At 39.9% G+C, this 21861-nt stretch overlaps 1 protein-coding gene across 1 annotated transcript; it reads right to left on the bottom strand.

Annotated features, from left to right (window-relative positions):
- Positions 1-6019: 6019 nt before the first annotated feature.
- LOC140890125 (uncharacterized) lies at positions 6020-12387 on the bottom strand. The gene is made up of 7 exons (XM_073297885.1): positions 12082-12387; positions 9787-10026; positions 9261-9378; positions 9052-9209; positions 8212-8700; positions 6507-6601; positions 6020-6422 (listed from the first exon to the last, which is right to left on the bottom strand). The coding sequence occupies exons 1-7, from the start codon at positions 12385-12387 to the stop codon at positions 6020-6022; spliced, it is 1809 nt and encodes a 602-aa protein (XP_073153986.1).
- Between the last annotated feature and the right edge of the window lie 9474 nt (positions 12388-21861).

Below are 21861 nucleotides of genomic sequence, written 5' to 3'. Positions count from 1 at the left end.
GGCCTTCTATTTATAGACAACGATCGGAGCCTCCGATCCTCGATCGGAACGTCCGAACCTGGATCGGAACGTCCGATCCTGCCATCGAAGCTTCCGAAGATCCTGATCTGCCACGTGTCAAAATATCACTTGTTGATTCCGGATAGGGGTGATCGGAGCCTCCGGTCCTGATCAGAGCTTCCGATCCAGCCAAACGTCATGGATGACGTAATATCATCGGTGCCTCCGATCCTCATCGGAGCTTCCGATCCCGATCGGAGCTTCCGATCGTCCCTTCGGAGCTTCCGATCCGTCCAATCCCCAATTTATTTAATTAGCATTAATCCTTTAATTACTCAATTAGGGTTCGGGCTACTACATTCTCCCCCACTTAAGATATTTCGTCCTCGAAATCAGATCTTAAGTACCGAATGCAAATACAGAAATCAGAAACATTCTTTATTCAAACAAACGTTTACAGAGTTTGCAACTGAATACAACTTTAAAGAATGAAATCAAAACAACTCAGGATGGTCTTTACGCATCCTGTCCTCAAGCTCCCAAGTAGCTTCCTCAGTGCCTCGGCGCTGCCACTGAACTAAAACCAAAGGAATGACTTTGTTCCGTAAAACCTTATCCTTAAAATCAAGGATGCGAAGAGGTTTCTCAACATAAGTCAAATCCTTGTCTACCTGAACCTCAGACCGCTGCAGAATATGAGATTCATCCGCCACATACCGTCGCAACAGAGATACGTGGAACACGTCGTGAATGCTGGATAGATGCGGTGGCAATGCTAGTCGATAAGCCAAATTGCCAATGCTCTCCAAGACCTCAAACGGACCGATAAATCTGGGAGACAACTTGCCCTTAAGGCCAAATCTGAGAATCTTGCGGAAAGGTGACACTCTCAGAAACACTTTCTCCCCGACCTCGAACTGCAAAGGCCTACGCTTGATATTAGCATAACTGGCCTGGCGATCCTGGGCAGTCTTAATCCGTTTCTTGATCTGATCAACAATGTCTATCGCCTGATGAATAAACTCCGGTCCTTCAGCCTGTCTCTCCCCCACTTCTTCCCAGAAGAGTGGAGTACGACAACGTCGCCCATACAACGCCTCAAAAGGTGCCATCCCAATACTAGTGTGATAGCTGTTGTTGTAAGCGAACTCGATCAACGGCAAATGATCCTGCCAGGCTGAACCAAAATCCAAGACGCACGCTCTAAGCATATCCTCTAACGTACGGATAGTGCGCTCTGACTGACCATCAGTCTCTGGATGATAGGCTGTACTCAAACTGAGAGTAGTACCCATCGCACGCTGAACACTCCCCAGAATCTAGAAGTAAACCTGGGGTCCCGATCGCTGACAATGCTCACAGGCACTCCATGAAGTCGAACGATCTCCTGAATGTACATCCGTGCTATGCGATCCACAGAGTACTCTCGGCTATAGGCAATGAAATGTGCTGACTTGGTGAGTCGGTCCACCACAACCTAGATAGCATCACAGTTCCTCGGGGATACCGGCAAATGGGTCACAAAGTCCATAGTGATAAACTCCCATTTCCATTCAGGAATAGGCAGACTGTGAAGCAATCCTCCAGATCGTCGGTGCTCTGCCTTGACCTGTTGACACACCAAACATCTGGAAACAAACTGATAGACACTGCGTTTCATTCCCTTCCACCAGAAACGAGTACGTAGATCCTTGTACATCTTGTTGCTCCCAGGATGAATACTCAACTTAGTGCGATGTGCCTGAGACAAAATCTCCTCTCGCAACTCTTCATCCTGTGGAATCACAAGCCTACCAGACAAACACAGAAAGCCATCTGACTGATAATGAAATCCAGACGAGCTACCCTCGTTAGCTAGACGAGCTAAACGCTGGGTCTTTGAATCAGACATCTGAGCATCTCGGATCCGCGAGTACAAGGCTGGCTCAGATAATATCGCAAACATCTGGATACTCTGCATACCTTTCTTATGCTTGAAGGTAAAACCTGAAGTACAACAGTCTCTGATCGCACTAGACATCGAACAAGTCTGAAGTGCGGATAGTCGCACCTTGCGACTCAAAGCATCAGCGGTGAGATTAGCAGCTCCCGGATGGTACTTAATCTCGCAATCATAGTCCTTAAGCAAGTCCATCCAACGTCTCTGTCTCATGTTCAATTCTGCCTGAGTGAACAAATACTTGAGACTCTTATGGTCGGTGAAGATCTCAAATTTCTCGCCATACAGATAATGACGCCAGATCTTCAAAGCGAACACAATGGCAGCTAACTCCAAATCATGGACTGGGTAGTTGTCCTCGTGAAGCTTCAGCTGTCTAGAAGCGTATGCGATCACATGCCCATTCTGAGTCAGGACACAACCTAACCCCTGAAGAGAAGCATCCGTGTAAACTACATACCCTCCAGATCCTGACGGTAATGCTAACACCGGCGCAGAAGTCAATCGCCGTCGAAGCTCACGGAAATTCTCCTCACACTCGGAGGACCACTCAAAATTCACACCCTTGCGGGTAAGCTGCGTCAACGGTCGAGCTAACTGAGAGAAGTTCAGGATGAAGCGACGATAATACCCTGCTAGACCCAGAAAACTACGGATCTCAGCAACCGTCGTCGGACGTGACCAATTAAGTACCGCTTCAATCTTGCTTGGATCAACAGAAATCCCCTCTCTAGATATGATATGGCCAAGAAAGACCACTCTATCCATCCAGAACTCACACTTGCTCAGCTTGGCGTACAACTGCTCATCTCGAAGAGTCTGTAGTACCAACCGCAAGTGAGAAACATGCTCTTCCGTATTACGCGAATACACCAAGATGTCGTCAATGAAGACCACGACAAACTTGTCCAAATACTCCCTGAAGACACGGTTCATCAGATCCATGAATATAGCCGGCGCATTGGTCAAACCAAATGGCATCACTAGGAACTCGTAATGCCCATAGCGAGTACGGAATGCAGTCTTGGCTACGTCCTGATCACGGACTCTCAACTGATGATACCCAGATCTCAAGTCAATCTTGGAGTAAATAGAAGTACCCTGCAGCTGATCAAAAAAGTCATCAATACGAGGCAACGGATACTTGTTCTTCACAGTGACTCGATTCAGCTGCCGATAGTCAATGCACAGCCGCATCGACCCATTCTTCTTCTTCACGAAGAGAACAGGAGCTCCCCAAGGAGATACACTAGGACGAATGTACCCCTTGTCCAAAATATCCTGTAGCTGATTCTTCAACTCACGCATCTCTGACGGAGCCAGACGATACGGTGCTCTAGAAATAGGCGAAGTACCCGGCATCAACTCTATGCCAAACTCGACTTCCCTAGCAGGAGGAAAACCCGGAATCTCATCAGGAAACACATCTGGAAATTCATCCACAACAGGAATGCTCTCTATCCCAATACTCTCAGCGGACAAATCAACTGCATAGATAAGGTAGCCTTCCCCGCCAGACTCTAGAGCTCGACAGGCTCTCAAAGCTGATACCAAAGGCATCGGGGGTCGCGCTCCCTCACCATAGAAAAACCAACTCTCACTCCCTTCCGGATGAAAGCGTACTAATCTCTGATAGCAGTCCACTGAAGCTCGATAGGTAGTCAGCACATCTATTCCCAGAATGCAATCAAAGTCGTCCATCGCCAGGACCATGAGATTCGCTAACAGAATGTTCCCTTCGAACTCTAAAGGGCAACCCATCACTAGACGCTTAGCCAAAGCAGATTGGCCCGTCGGAGTAGAAACATACATCACTACGTCTAGTGCAATGCATGGTAATTTATGCCTCTTAACAAAACGTGCAGAAATGAAGGAATGAGATGCACCAGTGTCAATAAGTACAAGAGCAGGTATACCATAAAGCATAAATGTACCTGCGATGACTTTCTCATTCTCCTCCACAGCCTGATCATGTCTCAGGGCAAACACCTGGCCAGAAGCTCGTGGCCTCAAATGAGAACTCCCAGCAGACTGTCCCTGCGACCTCTGCTGTACGGTAGCCTGAGAACCCGATCCTGAACCAGAACCAGAACCGCCTCCCCCAGACAGTGGACAATCCCTCCGGATATGACCAGTCTCTCCACAACGGAAACAAGCTCCAGAAGCTCTGCGGCACTTGTCGGATGGATGGTTCTTCCCACAGTGATCACACTTGTCCTTCTTACCAAAACGGACAACACCTCCCGAACCAGAGGAAGAAGTAGACCCGGACTTCTTGAATGACTGGGCACGGGGGGCCAAAGAACTAGCAGGTCTCGACTGAGAGAAAAACCTGTTCCGCCGAATGCTGTCCTCCGCCTGGTGACAACGGCTCACCAAACCCTCGTAGGACATGTCGTCACCAACCGCCACACGGTCATGGATCTCAGGGTTAAGGCCCTGAAGGAACAGATTATACTTCATCCCTGAGCTATCAGCAATCTCGGGGCAATATGATAGCAGATCAAAGAACCTCTGCTGTCGTCCAGCTCCATCCCCCACTGGCTGGAGCACCACCCTCACTAGCTAGCCCACCTCCAGACCTTTCCAACAAGCTAAGAACCAACACAAACCATAATCTATAGGTGAAGAACGAACACAAATACCAAGCATCATCTGTGCTCGCGCGTGCAGGTGAGCAGTTCTGCCAAATCCGTTCGTTCTCCATACTCCGACCAGCTTTTGCCGTCAAACCACCTCCCAAACTTAGCTAACATCTGGAAGGTTATAACGCAACCAACCAGACCCCTAACCATTGCCTATAGGTAGAGAATGAACCATTATACCAAGAGCCCTCAACTGTGCAACCTGCTCTCATTCCCAACATTTAAGCCAATCGACCTGCCCTTTCCAGACCCTAAAGTCCGACCAAGCTCAACCCTAGGGACTCTAAGACGCCCCTAAAACCTGACCAGCAGACCATGCTTGCTCCATGCCAAGAAAACGAGAGTTTAGAAGCATAAAAGAGGCCATAACGTGAACCATGCACAAGGAAAGATGCTTTAATTTCAGTCATAAACGTGTATTTATTCCATAAAAAAATCTGATGTTCTTGATGAAAAACGAAATATATAGCTTATATGGTGTAAAAGAAGAGAATTCGACATGCCTTGGATTTTATTTGAAGCTACAACCGCGTGTACGGGCTCCGGGACGACGGATCAACAAAAACTCACTAAAAATTCTTGAAGTTTCTGCTATGGAGGCTGTATTTTTCTCTGAAGAAGCGTGGAGATGGGGTATGAAGAATATGGAGGCGGCTAAGAGAGGAATAACGTAAGTTAGGGTAGATTTTTAGGAAAATAATTAAGGTATAATTTCACTAATAAGGCTAATTAACTAATAAATTATAAATATAACTTTAAAAACTCTTAATTACAAAATATAATCTGATAATAACTCCTTAATCCTGAAATTACAAAATAAGGTATTTTTAAATTAAAAGTTAATAAAAATCATTAAAATGACTTATTTTTGGTAAAAATGGACACATATATATAATAATAAATACTATAATTTTCATTAAATAATACCTTAAAATAATATATTAAGGCTTATAAAAATCTCATAAAATATTTTGAATGAAAAATCCGACATTTCGTTCGTCCATGGTCCCGTCTACGCGATAAAATAAATCATTTATTCAAAAATTTAAAAATTCAATAATTACGGGTTAAATGCTAAAGAAAATTTTAAACCATGCACATAAATCACATAATATCACATAAATATAATTTAACCCAACTATTAAATTTTTAAATAATTATTTTTCTAATTATGCATGCGGATTTACGTATGAAAAATATCGGGTGTTACAATTCTCCTCCCTTAAATTGAATTTCGTCCTCGAAATTAAGGTACTTACCCAAACAACTCTGGGTAGTGAGTTCTTATGTCGGCCTCAGTCTCCCAAGTAGCTTCCTTCTTAGAGTGATTCAGCCACTTGACCTTGACCATTGGTATGACTCTCGTCCTAAGCCTCCTCTCCTCTCTAGCCAAAATCCAAACTGGCCTCTCCTCGAATGCTAGCTCTGGCGTCAACTATAGAGACTTATAATCCAAAATATGCGACGGATTCGAGATATAACTCCGAAGCATGAACACATGAAACACGTTGTGCACTGCTGCAAGATCTGGTGCTAGTGTCAAACGGTAGGCCAACGTGCCAACTCTCTCCAAAATATCGAATGAACCAATATATCTCGGATTGAGCTTGCCTTTCCGACCAAAGCACATCACACCATTCATAGGTGACACTTTCAGAAACACATGGTCACCAACAGCGAACTCAAGATCTCGTCGTCGTGTGTCAGCATTACTTTTCTGACGACTATGAGTAGTCCTCATACGATCACGAATTTGAGTCACAACATCTGCAGTCTGTTGCACTATCTCGGGACCAACTAGAACTCTCTCTCCAACCTTGCCCCAGTGCACGGGAGATCTGCATCTCCTCCCATAGAGAGCCGCATAAGGAGCCATACCTATAAACACCTGATAACTGTTGTTATAGGTGAACTCCACTAACGGCAATCTCGATTCCCAAGAGCCCTGGAAATCAATGACACAAGCCCTTAATAAATCCTTGAGAACCTTGATTACTCTCTCAGACTGGCCATCTGTCTGGGGATGAAAAGATGTGCTTAACAGTAGCCTAGTCCCCAATGTTGTGTGTAGACTTATCCAAAATGCAGACGTGAACCTCGGATCTGTAGTGACCCTTACCCGGATCACCTACTAAACAGAACTTATGCATGCAATTAACTTAATAAAACAGATATCAGAATAAAACTGCGGAAACCAATAACATTATACAATCCCAAGTAAAGGAATCTGTAATTATCCAATAATATACAACCAAATCGAATAGCTGTATAAACCCAACAACGGTAATAAAGCCTAGACGAAGCTCCAGCTGACCAACCACTGACTAGCCCCTCCTGGATCCACCCTCCTCGTCCAATCGCAAACCTACCCCATGGAATAGGGTGTCCAGAAAATACAGAGTACGAGACGTGAGCATAAAATGCTCAGTGCGAGAGTATGAGTATACATGCATGCAAAGTGAACTCCCTATAGACTCGAGGTCAAGGATCAGATACCAGAGACAGACCGGGCCCTGGTATGTAGCACGCTGTGCCGTCGCTTCAGGAGGTGGCTCCCATACCGAGATAACCGTGGAAACACCGGACCCAAATCGATGGAAGTCCATCCACTAACAGGATAGGGTACAACCCTACTAACAGACATCTCGAAGGAGATACAGCAAGATGCAAATGAATGCAGCATAATATCATGGCATATAAATCATGCAGTCACATAATACATGCATACTCAGTCAGGATATCTCGAACAGTACTTTCGTACCTCAAAAACCAGGTAGGCACTACCAGCTCTAAGTCCAAGCCTAAAGTCCGCCTACACAGCGAAATGATACCACTATCATCAAAGTGCTCTAAAAGCCTTAACTAAGCTATTGCATACTCCTAAATATTTATAGGAAGCAAAAGCTATACCTTCGTCCGTCGTTAGCCCTTTGATGTCGATGCCTCCAGAACTTGGGCACAACTCCGCTACGACTATCGAACGCCTCTCCGACCTCCGGACCAAGCCTGAGAAGACTAGAACAGCTCGAATATGACTAGAAATAGAGAGAAAATCCGGAATTGGCAAGGAGAAATGAAGTCTCGGCCTTCTATTTATAGACAACGATCGGAGCCTCCGATCCTCGATCGGAACGTCCGAACCTGGATCGGAACGTCCGATCCTGCCATCGAAGCTTCCGAAGATCCTGATCTGCCACGTGTCAAAATATCACTTGTTGATTCCGGATAGGGGTGATCGGAGCCTCCGGTCCTGATCGGAGCTTCCGATCCAGCCAAACGTCATGGATGACGTAATATCATCGGTGCCTCCGATCCTCATCGGAGCTTTCGATCCCGATCGGAGCTTCCGATCGTCCCTTCGGAGCTTCCGATCCGTCCAATCCCCAATTTATTTAATTAGCATTAATCCTTTAATTACTCAATTAGGGTTCGGGCTACTACATGATCTCTGTCTGACACAATAGACACAGGTATGCCATGCAGTCTAACAAGATCTCTGATATAAAGCTCTGCATACTGAGTCAAAGTAAAAGTAGTTCTCACCGGTAGAAAATGAGCTGATTTGGTGAGTTGATCTACGATCACCCAAATAACTGTACAACCTCTGGCATTCCTCGGAAGACCTACCACAAAATCTATCATTATGTTCTCCCACTTCCATTTCGGAATGGGGAGAGGACTAAGAAAACCTGCTGAACGCTGATGCTCTGCTTTGACTTGCTGAAAAGTCGAACACTCTGATACAAATCGTCCAATGTCTCTCTTCATTCCAGGCCACCAATACAAAGACTGCAAATCTCGGTACATATTTGTATTTTCGGGATGAATGGAGTACGGAGATGTGTGAGCCTCTGTCAGGATCTCTGTCCTCAACTGATCGATGTTCGGTACCCACATCCGACCTTGGTACTGAACAATACCATCTACAACAGTATAAAGAAGATTGCCCTTAGCCTCATCCTTCTGCCTCATCCGCTGTAACTGCTCATCAGCAGGCTGTCTATCTATGATTCGATCTCGAAGAGTCGGCTGCATTGTCAATGCTGATAAACTCGGTGCTTTCTCGCCCGAGTAAACCTCTAGCTCGAACCTCTGAATCTCTATTTGAAGTGGCAACTGCATCGATAAACAAGATACTACTGATGTCTTCCGACTCAAATCATCGGCCACTACGTTAGCCTTACCCGGATGGTAGCTAATGTCACAGTCATAATCCTTCACGAGCTCTAACCATCTGCGTTGCCTTATGTTTAACTCCTTCTGGGTGAGGAAGTACTTGAGGCTCTTGTGATCGGTGAAAATCTTACACTTCTTGCCATACATATAGTGCCTCCAGATTTTCAACGCAAACACAACTGCAGCAAGCTCCAGATCATGCGTCGGATAATTCTGCTCATGAATCTTCAGCTGTCTCGATGCATAAGCAATCACTCTGTCACACTGCATAAGTACGGAGCCTAAACCTACCTTAGACGCATCTGTGTACACCACTAACTCTTCGTGTGCGACTGGCATCGCTAACACTGGTGCAGAAGTGAGTGCCTCCTTCAACTGATCGAAGCTCCTCTGACAATCAGAACTCCACACAAACTTCGCATTCTTCTTGGTCAAGGATGTCAAGGGCACTGCAATAGAGGAAAAGCCCTTGATAAACTTCCTGTAGTATCCGGCCAAACCCAAGAAACTGCGAATCTCTGATGCGTTCTTCGGAGTCCCCCAGTTCTGCACTGCCTCAACCTTAGACTGATCCACTGTTATCCCATCTCTAGAAACAACATGGCCAAGAAATGCCACCTGCTCAAGCCAAAACTCACACTTGCTCAACTTTTCATACAATCGATGCTCCATCAGAGTCTGCAAAGCTGTCTGCAAGTGCTGTCTATACTCCTCTATGCTCCTGGAGTAGATCAATATGTCATCAATAAATACTATGATGAATTGATCGAGATACGGCTGAAATACACGATTCATGAGATCCATGAAGACCGCTGGAGCATTTGTCAATCCGAATGGCATCACCAAGAACTCGTGAACCAATAACTAGCTTATTCAAACCAATAATAAGCAATGATCTATACGGCTAAAATACACGATTCATGAGATCCCTATTAGATCCATGATCGAGATAAAGCCTTTCTCCAATAACTCTTGAATCTACTCCTTCAACTCTTTCATATCAGTAGGAGCAATTCGGTTCGATGCCTTAGAGATAGGCACAGTATCTGGCATCAGTTCAACATTGAACTCCACCTCTCTAACTGGTGGAATTCCTGCAACATCATCCAAAAAGACATCCGTGAATTCACGAACAACATCTATATCTGATAAAGATCTGCTAGATGGTTCTGACGATGTGACAACACTGGCAAGAAACCCCTGGCAACCCCTCCGTAATAATTTCATTGCACGCACAAAAGAGATGACATGCGAAGCACTGCTGCTCTGGGATGCAAAGAAGATGAACAGATCACCGTCAGAAGGTTTCACTGATACTGTCCTCCGTCGAAAATCAATCGAAGCTCCATTGACTGTCAGTCAGTCCATGCCCAATATCAGATCAAAGCCTGCCATCGTAATACAACTAGATGGACTTTGATTGTATGCCCCTGCAACTCATATCTCAGGCCTCTGATGACACTGGTAGTAGTGAGAATCTCTCCAGATGGCATGGTGACATTATAACCTGTGGTAGCAACCTCGGGTGTGATACCTACCCGCCTGATAGACTTTTTTGATATAAACGAATGCATAGCTCCAGATTCTAGCAACGCAAACGTAGAGCTACCTCTAACCAGAATACTCTCTTCATGCAAAATACTTCCAAGCAGATGCACCCAAATCTTACTTTACCCAATTTCACACCTATGGACTACTCATCTCCGAGGCATGTTGCATCACCACACATTTCTCATGTAAATCGCAATGCATAACTAAGTATTTAAAACTTTCATAACATAAAACCTTATACTATGAACACATGCTCCTAGTAAAACATATTAAAGCATTTAAAACTTACAGACCGGTAGTGTGGCTACTGAGCTTCACGTAGCAGACTAGTCACCCTCCAAGTACCGTGCTCTGTACCAAATGAAACGACTCGATCTAATAAAATGCTAGAATTTTTTTTAAAAAATAATAATAATTAATACAAATACAAATAATACATATATGCCCATACATATATGTATAAACACTAAAATTAAACTTTTAATAAAAACTAATATAAATGATGTTCAAATATTTAATAAAATTCTCGAATCATGCAATAATAAAATAATACCTCAACTCAAAATCCGTAAACCATGAATACATAATAAAAATAATAATTTTCAACCACCAAAAACGTATAAATGCGGAATTTGTTTAAAAACACAGCTAAAATATCTCATGATATAAAAGTACTAATAGCATCGGTCACGGACGCCGTCTCCAGTAAACTCATAGACCCTCACCGCCGGTCAGAGCTATTGTGCTATCATCATACTCACCTGCACCATATAAGCGTAGTGAGCCTAGAGGCCTAACATGTTTTATCTCATAATAACAAGGTTTAAAAATCACACAAGCACATAATCATACTAATACATGTAACTTACATAAACATGCATGCATGATCTTAAAAATAATGCATCATAAACATCTGTCATCATCAGTCCATACATAAATCATAACTATTCATACATAAAATACTTGAGCATTTCATAATCATAAAAATTGAGTATGGTCATATCCATTAATGTGACTAATAACTGTGCCGACTGATCAGTCTAAAAGAACCAACGTACGTGGCGGTGAATAAATCACCTCTATGCCGGTAGTAAACTACCTTTGTGCCAGTGGTAAAACCACCTCTATGTCGATAGTAGAACAACCTCTCTGCCGGTGGTAAACCACATCTGTGCCGCCACATCACTTCAATTTCCATAAAAATATTTTCAAGCTCAATCTCAATCTCAATCATAAACACATCATAAAATTATTTCATGTATGCATGCACTTAAAAAAAGTGTCTGTAATATATATTTAATTATTTTCATAACATATATACTTATACTTAAAATAAACTTCATGCATAAAATAAATTAAATATATATTTTAGACTTAGTTATTTTTATGGGATTGTCCAGACTGCTGTTCCCCTAGATTTAAGCCCAAACATCATAATTTGGCCTAAATAAAATACTTAAACATAATTGGTCTCAAATAAAACATTTAAGCCCAATAACTTAATTAAGCCCAAAAATCACAAACAAACCCAAAAATCACAGACTGACCCAATAATTCTCATGAGCTCCCAAACCCATGAAAATTATTGGGCTTACTTAAATAACTAATTTTAAGGCCTAATAAATAATTAAAAGCCCAATAAAGTCTTTAAAATAATTTAAAGGTCCAAAACACAATTAAACTAATTTAATCACTTAAAAATAAAATACCCGAGCCCAAATAACCAAACCCGGACCCGGACCCAAAAACATAATCAATGACCCGACTAACCCGACCCGGACCCCAAAAACCCGAGCCCGGCCCCTCCAGAAACCCAACAGCCTGTTTCCCCCTCTTCACCTTGCTCTCGGCCGTGAGCAGCAGGTCTTTATGGCCTGCTGCAGGCCAGCTCCGGCCCGTGGCACCCTCACTAGCTAGCCCACCTCCAGACCTTTCCAAAAAACTAAGAACCAACACAAACCATAATCTATAGGTGAAGAACGAACACAAATACCAGGCATCATCTGTGCTCGCGCGTGCAGGTGAGCAGTTCTGCCAAATCCGTTCGTTCTCCATACTCCAACCAGATTTTGCCATCAAAGCACCTCCCAAACTTAGCTAACATCCGGACGGTTCTAACCCAACCAACCAGACCCCTAACCATGGCCTAAAGGTAGAGAACGAACCATTCTACCATGAGCCCTCAACTGTGCAGCCTGCTCTCATTCCCAACATTTAAGCCAATCGACCTGCCCTTTCCAGCCCCTAAAGTCCGACCAAGCTCAACCCTAGGGACTCTAGGATGACCCTAAAACCTGACCAGCAGACCATGCTTGCTCTATGCCAAGAAAACGTGAGTTTAGATGCATAAAAGAGGCCAGAACGTGAACCATGCACAAGGAAAGATGCTTTCAGTCATAAACGTGTATTTATTCCATAAAAAAATATGATGTTCTTGATGAAAAACGAAATATATAGCTTATATGGTGTAAAAAAAGAGAATTTGGCATGCCTTGGATTTTATTTGATGCTACAACCGCGTGTATGGGCTCCGGGACGACGGATCAACGAAAACTCACTAAAAATTCTTGAAATTTCGGCTATGGAGGCTGTATTTTTCTCTGAAGAAGCGTGGAGATGGGGATGAAGAAGATGGAGGCGGCTAAGAGAGGAATAACGTAGGTCAGGGTAGATATTTAGGAAAATAATTAAGGTATAATTTCACTAATAAGGCTAATTAACTAATAAATTATAAATCTAATTTTAAAAACTCTTAATTACAAAAATATAATCTGATAATAACTCCTTAATCCCGAAATTACAAAATAAGGGATTTTTAAATTAAAAGTTAATAAAAGTCATTAAAATGACTTATTTTGGGTAAAGATGGACATATATATATATATAAATACTATAATTTTTATTAAATAATACCTTAAAATAATATTTTAAGGCTTATAAAAATCTCATAAAATATTTTGGATGAAAAATCCGACATCTCGTTCGTCCACAGTCCCGTCTACGCCATAAAATAAATCATTTATTCAAAAATCTTAAAATTCAATAATTACGGGTTAAATGTTAAAAATAATCTTTAAACCATGCACATAAATCACATAATATCACATAAATATCATTTAATCCAACTATTAAATTTTTATATAATTATTTTCCTAATTATGCATGCAGATTTACGTATGAAAAATACCGAGTGTTACATAATCTAAACCCAGTATTTATGCATATTAAGCCCATTTAGGATGACAGAATACAAAAAAAAAACGATTTCTTCGTTCTGATTATTTTGTTGGTTCCTCGTTGGGTTTTTTCTTCAAGATTTTTAATTTATGTGGAAGGTACTTGTGATAATATTTTGAAAAACTTCACATATTTGTTGTCCATTGCTTGTAGGAACTGCTACACTTTGAAAGTGGTGAGCAAAATAATTCAAAAATTGTTTCAAAATACCAGAGGACGATCTAAAAGAGAAGAATCAACTAATAGAAGATTAAATGATGAAAATGAATCACAAGATGTAACACTGCCACACTTTTCATCGGAAACACCAAATGTTGAATCGGAGTTACAACATGATGTTGAGCATAATGAGGAAAGTTGGATTTTTTTATGAATAACTAATTTAATTTACAACGATGAAGTAACATTATATTTTTTTATTTAATGAACTAATATTATGTTTTAATTACCTTTTTAGGTTCATCTCAAAGGAGCCAAAATACACTGGCAGGACAACCATGAGGGATGTTCATTCATTAGGTTCCAATGACTTATTGGTTGTAAGATTTAATGAAAGGAGCCAACCTTATGGAGAAATTCAACCCACACTATCAAATTTTGTAGGAACGATTGCTCAAAATGGTAACTTGTTGCCCCCTTATTTTTCTAGACTGAAGGAAAATAACTAAGAATCGTTTGAATCTTGCATGGGGATATGTAACTGTAAGTTGAGAAGCCTTTAGTTCCATACTTGAATTTGAAAATAATATAATTTGTTTCATGCTTGTAGGAACGTTTTTGTGATCCCTACTCACCACAAAAATATTTAGATGCAAATTATGGGAGCTGCATGGAGGCGATGGAGGACTGAAGTCAAGGCAACATCTTATGATCAAAATATTCCTTTAGATGATCTCTTGCAAATTTGTCATGTCCCTCATAATCTGAAACCCGAGGTTTGGGAAACCTTATGTGACTATTGGAAGAATAATGAGGTAGTAGTAATAAGTTTATTGTTTTTAATGTATTTCTGCGTGTATATGATGTATTATTTGTAAACTTGTTGTAGAGAGTATAAAAAATTATTAGAAATGCTCATAAAAAAACGAAGAATTCATGCAGAAGGACACATAAATATTATGTTTTGTAGAAGTGATTAATTTATAGATTATAAAAAAGTTAAGAAAAATCAAAAGTTGGTAGTGTTTGGAAACAAATGTGAAAATCTAAAAATCAAAGTTGGGTAGTGTTTGATAAATAAGTGATTAGAATGATTTTAACAATGACCTTCTTATTAGAATCACTTTTGGAGAATCATAATCACCACATGACTAGCTTTTGGATTTCAATTAAGTTAAGCGCAGCTAACACATAATTTGGGTTTAAGAAATATACAAAAGTGATTCTTTAAATTCAAAATCTAATAATCACTTTTTTTTTAGTAATTGCAAACACTAACTTAAAGAGATTTTGTGATTATATAATCTAATTAGTGTGGACAAATGCATCGTTTTCATTTTATTCCACCCTCCACTCTAAATCATTATTCATTTACCTTTTACTTACTTCATGACTAAAACTCCAACCTTTAATCCGAAATTAAAAATTAATAATATCAATATTCGCATATTTTTTAGTCATTTATCAACAAATACTCAATAAAGAAGGAGAAAATTAATATGAAGTCAACAAAATATAATTATTTGAATTTATGATCTTAAGTGTAATTATCCTTGTAAAAACTTAATATTTAGTAAACAATAATTTTGTGTACCTTACACCAAAATAATGTACTTTTTTTTATCCAAACACTATTTCATATCCGATAAATCTTTCTGATCAAGTTTCACTCTAAAAGAAATATATTCGCGATTGATATTCCTCGTGGTGTTATCAGTTATGTAGCACGATTTTTTTTTTATTATTTGCTTTCAAATAATATGTACTTATAAATTAATTAAATATTTATATTTTAATTATTTTTTACAATTTATTCAAGTCATTGAATGATTGAAATAATTATTTATCGTACTTATTAAATTTTCAATTATTAATTTTAAAATTATTTACTTAATTCCAAAGTTAAAAAAACAAAAAATTTTAATTAAAATAAAAATACCATTAATGGTGTAGAAAGTTGGTCATTCTGCTTCTGCAGAAGGCCTTACATAATAAATACACACATGTATATGATTTAAAATTCATATATTCCCAAAGAAAAATCTATTTTTATAAAAAAATATATCAGTATAATGTTGTTATAAATAAACATAATTCATATAATAATAATCTCTATAATTTTTTATTTGAAATAATTTTAAATTTTTGTACATTTTTTTATTATGCACGCATCAGATCATACTAGTAATTTATATACATTCTAACAGTGTCCAATAGTCCATTTGCTCTGAATTTCTTCAATGGTTGGGATTTTCTGTGGCTAAGAATCTTTCGGTGGGCTGTCGGGAGACAGTACACACTTCTTGAATACCTCCACCTATTTTTCTCAATCTACTCTTTCGTAAGATACTTGTGATTATTAATTTCTTAAAAAAAAAAAAAAACTAATATGTCTAAATTAAGAGCAAGAATCTTCTTATAGAAATCAATCATATCCATATTTATAATAATAACTAATATTTTTAACATAAAATATAATATTTTTTAATAGATAATCCATATAAGATATCCGTCTAAAAAAAATGACTCTTAGACCTTCTCATAAAAGTTTTTGTTCTAAGGAATTATATATATAAACACCATTTAATCTAATTTTTAATTTCTGAAAAAGAAATATTATGGTTTTCAGAGTGGGTTTTTTAATCCATTTGATGTTGATGACGGTTGTGCACTAATGGCACTGTTTTTTTCATTCATACTGTCTTTGTTTAATAAGGGTCCCATAAAATTTAGTTTCAAGATTCTTTGTGTAAAATATGATATAAAAATTATCTTGATATCAATTAATAATAATTAATTAAATGTTGAACATGCATATTCTTGCTGAAATAGGGTTTAGCATTGGTAAAAGGGTTGGTGGGGTTAGCACCCAAAAAAGGGTACAAAACAATTAAGAGAAAGAGCCATAGATGATCAAATCTATGCTTCCATTTGCTTTTTTTTGAACTTAGCTAAATTATTAGAGGATCGAATCAAGATTTGTTGAATATTATGATATAGGAATATGGAAAGCAAAGGGGGATCACAAACAGATGGCTTAAAGAACAGGAGATATCTGAGGTGGTTCAAAGATATTGGACAACTCATGGGAGCATGGATGTAATGGATAAATTACATGGATTATATATCTACAAACCTCTCCTCATGGAGCCGTAAACTGAATGGGGATATCAAAGGAAAAATCGCACAGACAGAAAACTCATTGAAGCAATTACTTCGGGAAAAGACTGACCCAACCTCTATATTACATATGAAAGAGCTGAAAGACACTCTCTCTAACTTACTGGCACAAAATAAGGTTTTTTGGAAACAAAGAGCTTAACAATTCTGGTTAAAGGAAGGAGATATGAACACCAAGTTATTTCATACAACAACTACTAGACGAAAGGAGAGAAACTAGTAGATGATGCTGGAATCACACATGATTTATGTCGACTTGCCTTTGATTACTTTGATCAGCTATTTCAACCAGGTATTGCTTGCTATGAACCAGTGGTAGATCATATTGAACCTAAAATTACTGAGGACGATAACAGCATTTTGATGGCCCCTTTTTCTGATGGTGAATTTCGAACAGCATTATTCCAAATGCATTCGGATAAGGCGTCAGGACCTAATGGTTATAATCCAGCTTTCTTTCAGCGATTTTGGCACCTCATTGGGGAAGAAGTGGTTCGCCAATGCTCCACTTGGCTAGAACAGGGCTTATTTCCGGATTCACTAAATGACACTATCATCACTTTAATACCTAAATGCACTAATCCAAGGACAATGAAGGATCTGCGACCCATCTTCCTTTGTAACGTCTTATATCGCATTATGGCTAAGGTATTAGCTAATCGATTGAAGAAGGTAATATCTCCACTCATAACAGATTCACAAGCAGTTTTTGTACCTGGCCGTTTTATTACTGATAATGTTATCGCAGCTTTTTAGATCATTCATGATATGAAACGGAAGATTCAGGAAACTAAGGGTGATATTGCTCTGAAAATCGATGTAAGAAAAGCCCATGATCGGCTAGACTTGGGTTTCTTAGAGCGGATGCTTGTACAGCTAGGCTTCGAACATCGCTGGGTCAAATTGATGATGCTTTGTGTTTCAGCAGTCAAGTATTCAGTGAAAGTGAATGAAAGTCTAATCGGCCCAATATTTCCAGGCCCGCGGGCTGCGTCAAGGGTGCCCTCTCTGATCACCCTATATATCTTTTTATTATTTGTGCGCAAGGGCTCTCATCTTTAGTTGAAAAGGCTGTTCGTCGTGGAGATTTACATGGGGTCAAAATTTGTCGTGGCGCTCCAATTATATCACATTTGTTGTTTGCTGATGATAGTTTCTTTTTCTTTCGAGCAACTATAACTGAATGCAACAAAATGAAACATATTCTTAACATCTATGAACATGCGAGTGGCCAAGCGATAAATTTTCAAAATTCTGGAATCTTATATAGCCGTAACGTTGATCAACAACTTAGGAGGAATTGTCCAGCATCCTTGGTGTGTCTTATCCGTTAGACACTGGAAAATACTTGGGCCTCCCTTCTCTCATCGGTAGCAAGAAGAAGGCTGTTTTTGGATACCTTCGAGAGAGACTTTGGAACCGAATACAAAAGTGGAGAGAGAATTCTCTATCTGCAGCGGGTAGAGATATGTTACTTAAAGCGGTAGCTCATGCAATTCCAACATATTGCATGAATTGTTTCTTGCTTCCACATTCGGTACTTGATGAACTCCAAAAGATGATGAACTCATTCTGGTGGGGATCAAAACAAAATGGAGAGCGAGGGATCCGTTGGTTTTCTTGGGATCGACTTTGCGCTCGAAAAGAATTAGGAGGTTTGGGGTTCAGAAATCTGGAAGGATTAATCTCGCCATGCTTGCTATAACACCCTGTTTTTATCTTAAATGAGTTTATTTGAGTTAATCAGAGATTACAGAGTTCTCGAGCTGGTTTGATTTTGATCAGGGTCCTTTTTGCAAATTTTGGAAATTTCAGGGACTAAAACGCAAATATTGATTTTTATATATTATCTACATTTAGATTTTGTTGACAAAGTCTTCTTCTTCCTCCTCCAAACCGTGAGCTCCATTGAAGACGCCTCCAACCTTTTCCAAGCTTCCAGAATCTAGTCCGAGCTCGATCCGTCCGTTGGAATTTATTTCTGAAGGCAGTTTAGCGATCACTGCAGCGAGAGCTCCGTTATATCGTAAGTTTTTCTACGATCGGATACATTCTAGTTTTTGGATGTTGTTAGAATCGTTTGAGATTCGAGTATGTTGTTCTCTACAGAGTTCTGATCGTTTATTATCTGTCGGTTTTGAATTAGAGCGACGTTCGGATTTGTTATGATTTTTGGAAGCCATTTTCGAAAATGTGGATTTTGAGATTGATGGGTTTGCTTTGTTTTGGTTGTCTTAGAATTTTTATGAAGTTATATCGCTATTGAACTGCTGTCTGCATTGTCGGTTTGTTCAGTTATAGCCGTTATGCCGTCGGTTTGAGTTTTGGAGATTTGAACCGTTTTTGAAGTTGTTGAACTTGGCTTGTAAGTCGATCATGGTAATTGATCTTTGATTGTATCTGAACAGATTCGTTTGGAGTTGCCAAGCCCTGTGTTAGCAGCATTTGGTCGTCGAGAATTGGACGAAGAACGGTAAAGAGATTACCTTGAACCGTTGCCTTTGTTGTTGGATTGTTTAGTTGTTGATTAAACCTTTTGTTGTAGCTTATCCAGAGTTGGAACTACTGCATTGAAAGGTAAAAGCAGTCATCGTAGCGGGATAGCATACTCGGGACTGTTGGTTCTCGAGTTTCCCTTTTTAAATCACATATTGCATTGATACTTGTTCTAGCATGTGGAACTTGTATTTGTTGATTGATTGAGTTTTGTTATGTGACTTATGTTTATGTTTCTGTTATGCATTCATCTTGAGCCTACTTTGATTTCAGCGGGCAGAACCGCCCTTTTTGTTAGACATTTGGGAACTATGATTGAGTGGCCTAGGTTGTAGTATTTCGCCTAGTGCTAGCATACTCATTATGGTTGCTCAAAGTCTAGAGGAGTGGGATACGTGGCACCACCTCGATTGGGAGAGTCGGTGAGTCATTACGTGATCTCATACTCGGGATCCCAAAAGCAGAGCAATACTCTCTTGTTTATCAGAATTGATATCCTGGTTTTAAAGACATGCATATCATTAACTTCGACTTGAATATGTGGTTTGATAGAATGTTGTATATTCATTACTTGATATGTTGCTTTTACTGGGATTATCATTCTTACCGGTTATCCGGCTGTTGCTTTGTTTTGTATGTGTACTTGGCAACAGGAAGGGCAGGATCAAGTCAGCATAGACCTGGTTAGCGTCCAGAGCAAGAGATAGAAGTGAGACTCGTTTAGAAGTCGAATCAGCATGTCAACCTAGTTATGTTTTGCGATCATGTCTAGTCATTCGAACTTCTCGTATATGTTTTGTAAACAAGAAATGATGTAGGTGCTATCGAATTGAATGTTGCTCTTCCCTAAACCTTTCTTGTATTGTTATTGGAATGTCAAATACTCTTAATGCAAGTGTTTAGGTTTTGATTGAGTTTATTACAGTGCCTTAACTTTTCTGGGCGAGGGGACGGCGCGGGCGCGCGGCCTCTTTGCGAGGTATGAGCGCGGGCGCGCTGGGATTTGCGGGGCGTAGGCGCGGGCGCGCTGATGTCAGCGCGGGCGCGCGAGCCTCCTTTAAAAAAAAAAATATTGGGTTCTTGATTACTTATCGCTTGTTGTCTGATATTAGTTGTTTAGAAATGAGGTCTCACACTTGCGAAGCAAGGCTTGAAACTCATTTCCGCACCTGATACTTTATCTTCAAGACTTCTCAAAGCTAAATATTTTAAGAATTCAGATTTTTTAAATTTAAGCTTAGGCTCAAATCCTAGCTCCATTTGGCGTAGCATCTGGAGCTCTCAAGCTATATTACAAAGAAGAATTCAGTGGAAAGTTGGGAATGGAAGATCTATTAATATTGGAAGAGACCCTTGGCTCCGTGATTCAAAAAACTTCTATGTCCAGACACCACTCATTGCGGAGCAACAAACAATGATGGTACATGATCTGATTGACCCAGATTTGCGCCAATGAAATTTCACACTGTTGCACAGCATGTTCCAACCACGAGATATAGATGAAATCATCAGAATTCCATTGTCGTCAACTGCCTCAGACGATATTCGTGTGTGGAATTGCAGTCAAAATGTATGCTATACTGTAAAGTCCGAGTACAAACTTCTCATGGAAAATATTACGGGCTACACCAGAGCGCATTCTGTCACATGAAACTGGAATACATTATGGAGAATCCATGTACCACCAAAGATTAAAATCTTCATATGGCGAGCCTTAAGAAATTGCCTCCCATGCCACTAAACCTTGAGACGACGTGGCATTGAGGTACCATCTTGCTGTGTTGTTTGTGAATCCATAATTGAAAATAATTGGCACTTATTTATTCAATGCCCGTTTGCGCAAAATAGTTGGGATATTGTCAAAAAGCGAACTCTTGTGAACTAATGCGCAAGTAAATCAGAATCATTTGCACAATGGTTTTTTCAGTGCTTGGATAAGAGTTTCACTCATGAATCCTCTACTATTGCTATGACTTTATGGAGTATTTGGAAATCTTGGAATGAGAAACTTTGGAATAATGTTGACATTACAGCTGGTGTAAGTATTTACGTGGCAGCGGATTTGCTCCAACAATGGCGTGCAGCTCGAAGTAATGTAGTGGAGCTCACCAAGGAAAAAATGTTGTTCCACAGAATTTCATATGGGAACGACCACTGTATGGTTTCATGAAATGTAACGTAGACGCAACCATCTTCAATGATATGTGAATGACCGCCGGTGCAGCAGTGATTAGAGATTCTAATGGTGAATTTATGATGTGCCGAAAGACTAAATACCAGAGGCTGTTCGAGGTCCGTGAATCGGAGGCAAAGTCGCTACTTGATGCTCTACTTTGGGATGTTTCTATGGAAATGAATCACTGTCATATTCGAAACAGATTCCAAAATTGTTGTCGATGCCATTCACTTGGATAAGATGGATAATAGTGAGTTTGGAACAATTATCAAAGATTGTTGCTCAATTCTCTCAAAAGAACA

The sequence above is a fragment of the Henckelia pumila genome, chromosome 3 (assembly GCF_033568475.1).
Source record: "Henckelia pumila isolate YLH828 chromosome 3, ASM3356847v2, whole genome shotgun sequence".
Lineage (NCBI taxonomy): Eukaryota > Viridiplantae > Streptophyta > Magnoliopsida > Lamiales > Gesneriaceae > Henckelia > Henckelia pumila.
Note: the sequence above shows the minus strand (reverse complement) of the source record. Positions and strands in the feature narration are given on the sequence as shown.

Excerpts from the sequence above, each read along its gene's own strand:
- LOC140890125 (XM_073297885.1), bottom strand. The coding sequence starts at position 12,387 with ATGGCAAAATCTGGTTGGAGTATGGAGAACGAACGGATTTGGCAGAAC. Across the intron at positions 9,379-9,786 it reads ATACTGTGCCTATCTCTAAG|GTGGCATTTCTTGGCCATGT; the intron begins GCATCGAACCGA and ends TGGCTTGAGCAG. Across the intron at positions 9,210-9,260 it reads AGAGATTCGCAGTTTCTTGG|TGCCCTTGACATCCTTGACC; the intron begins GTTTGGCCGGAT and ends CCTCTATTGCAG.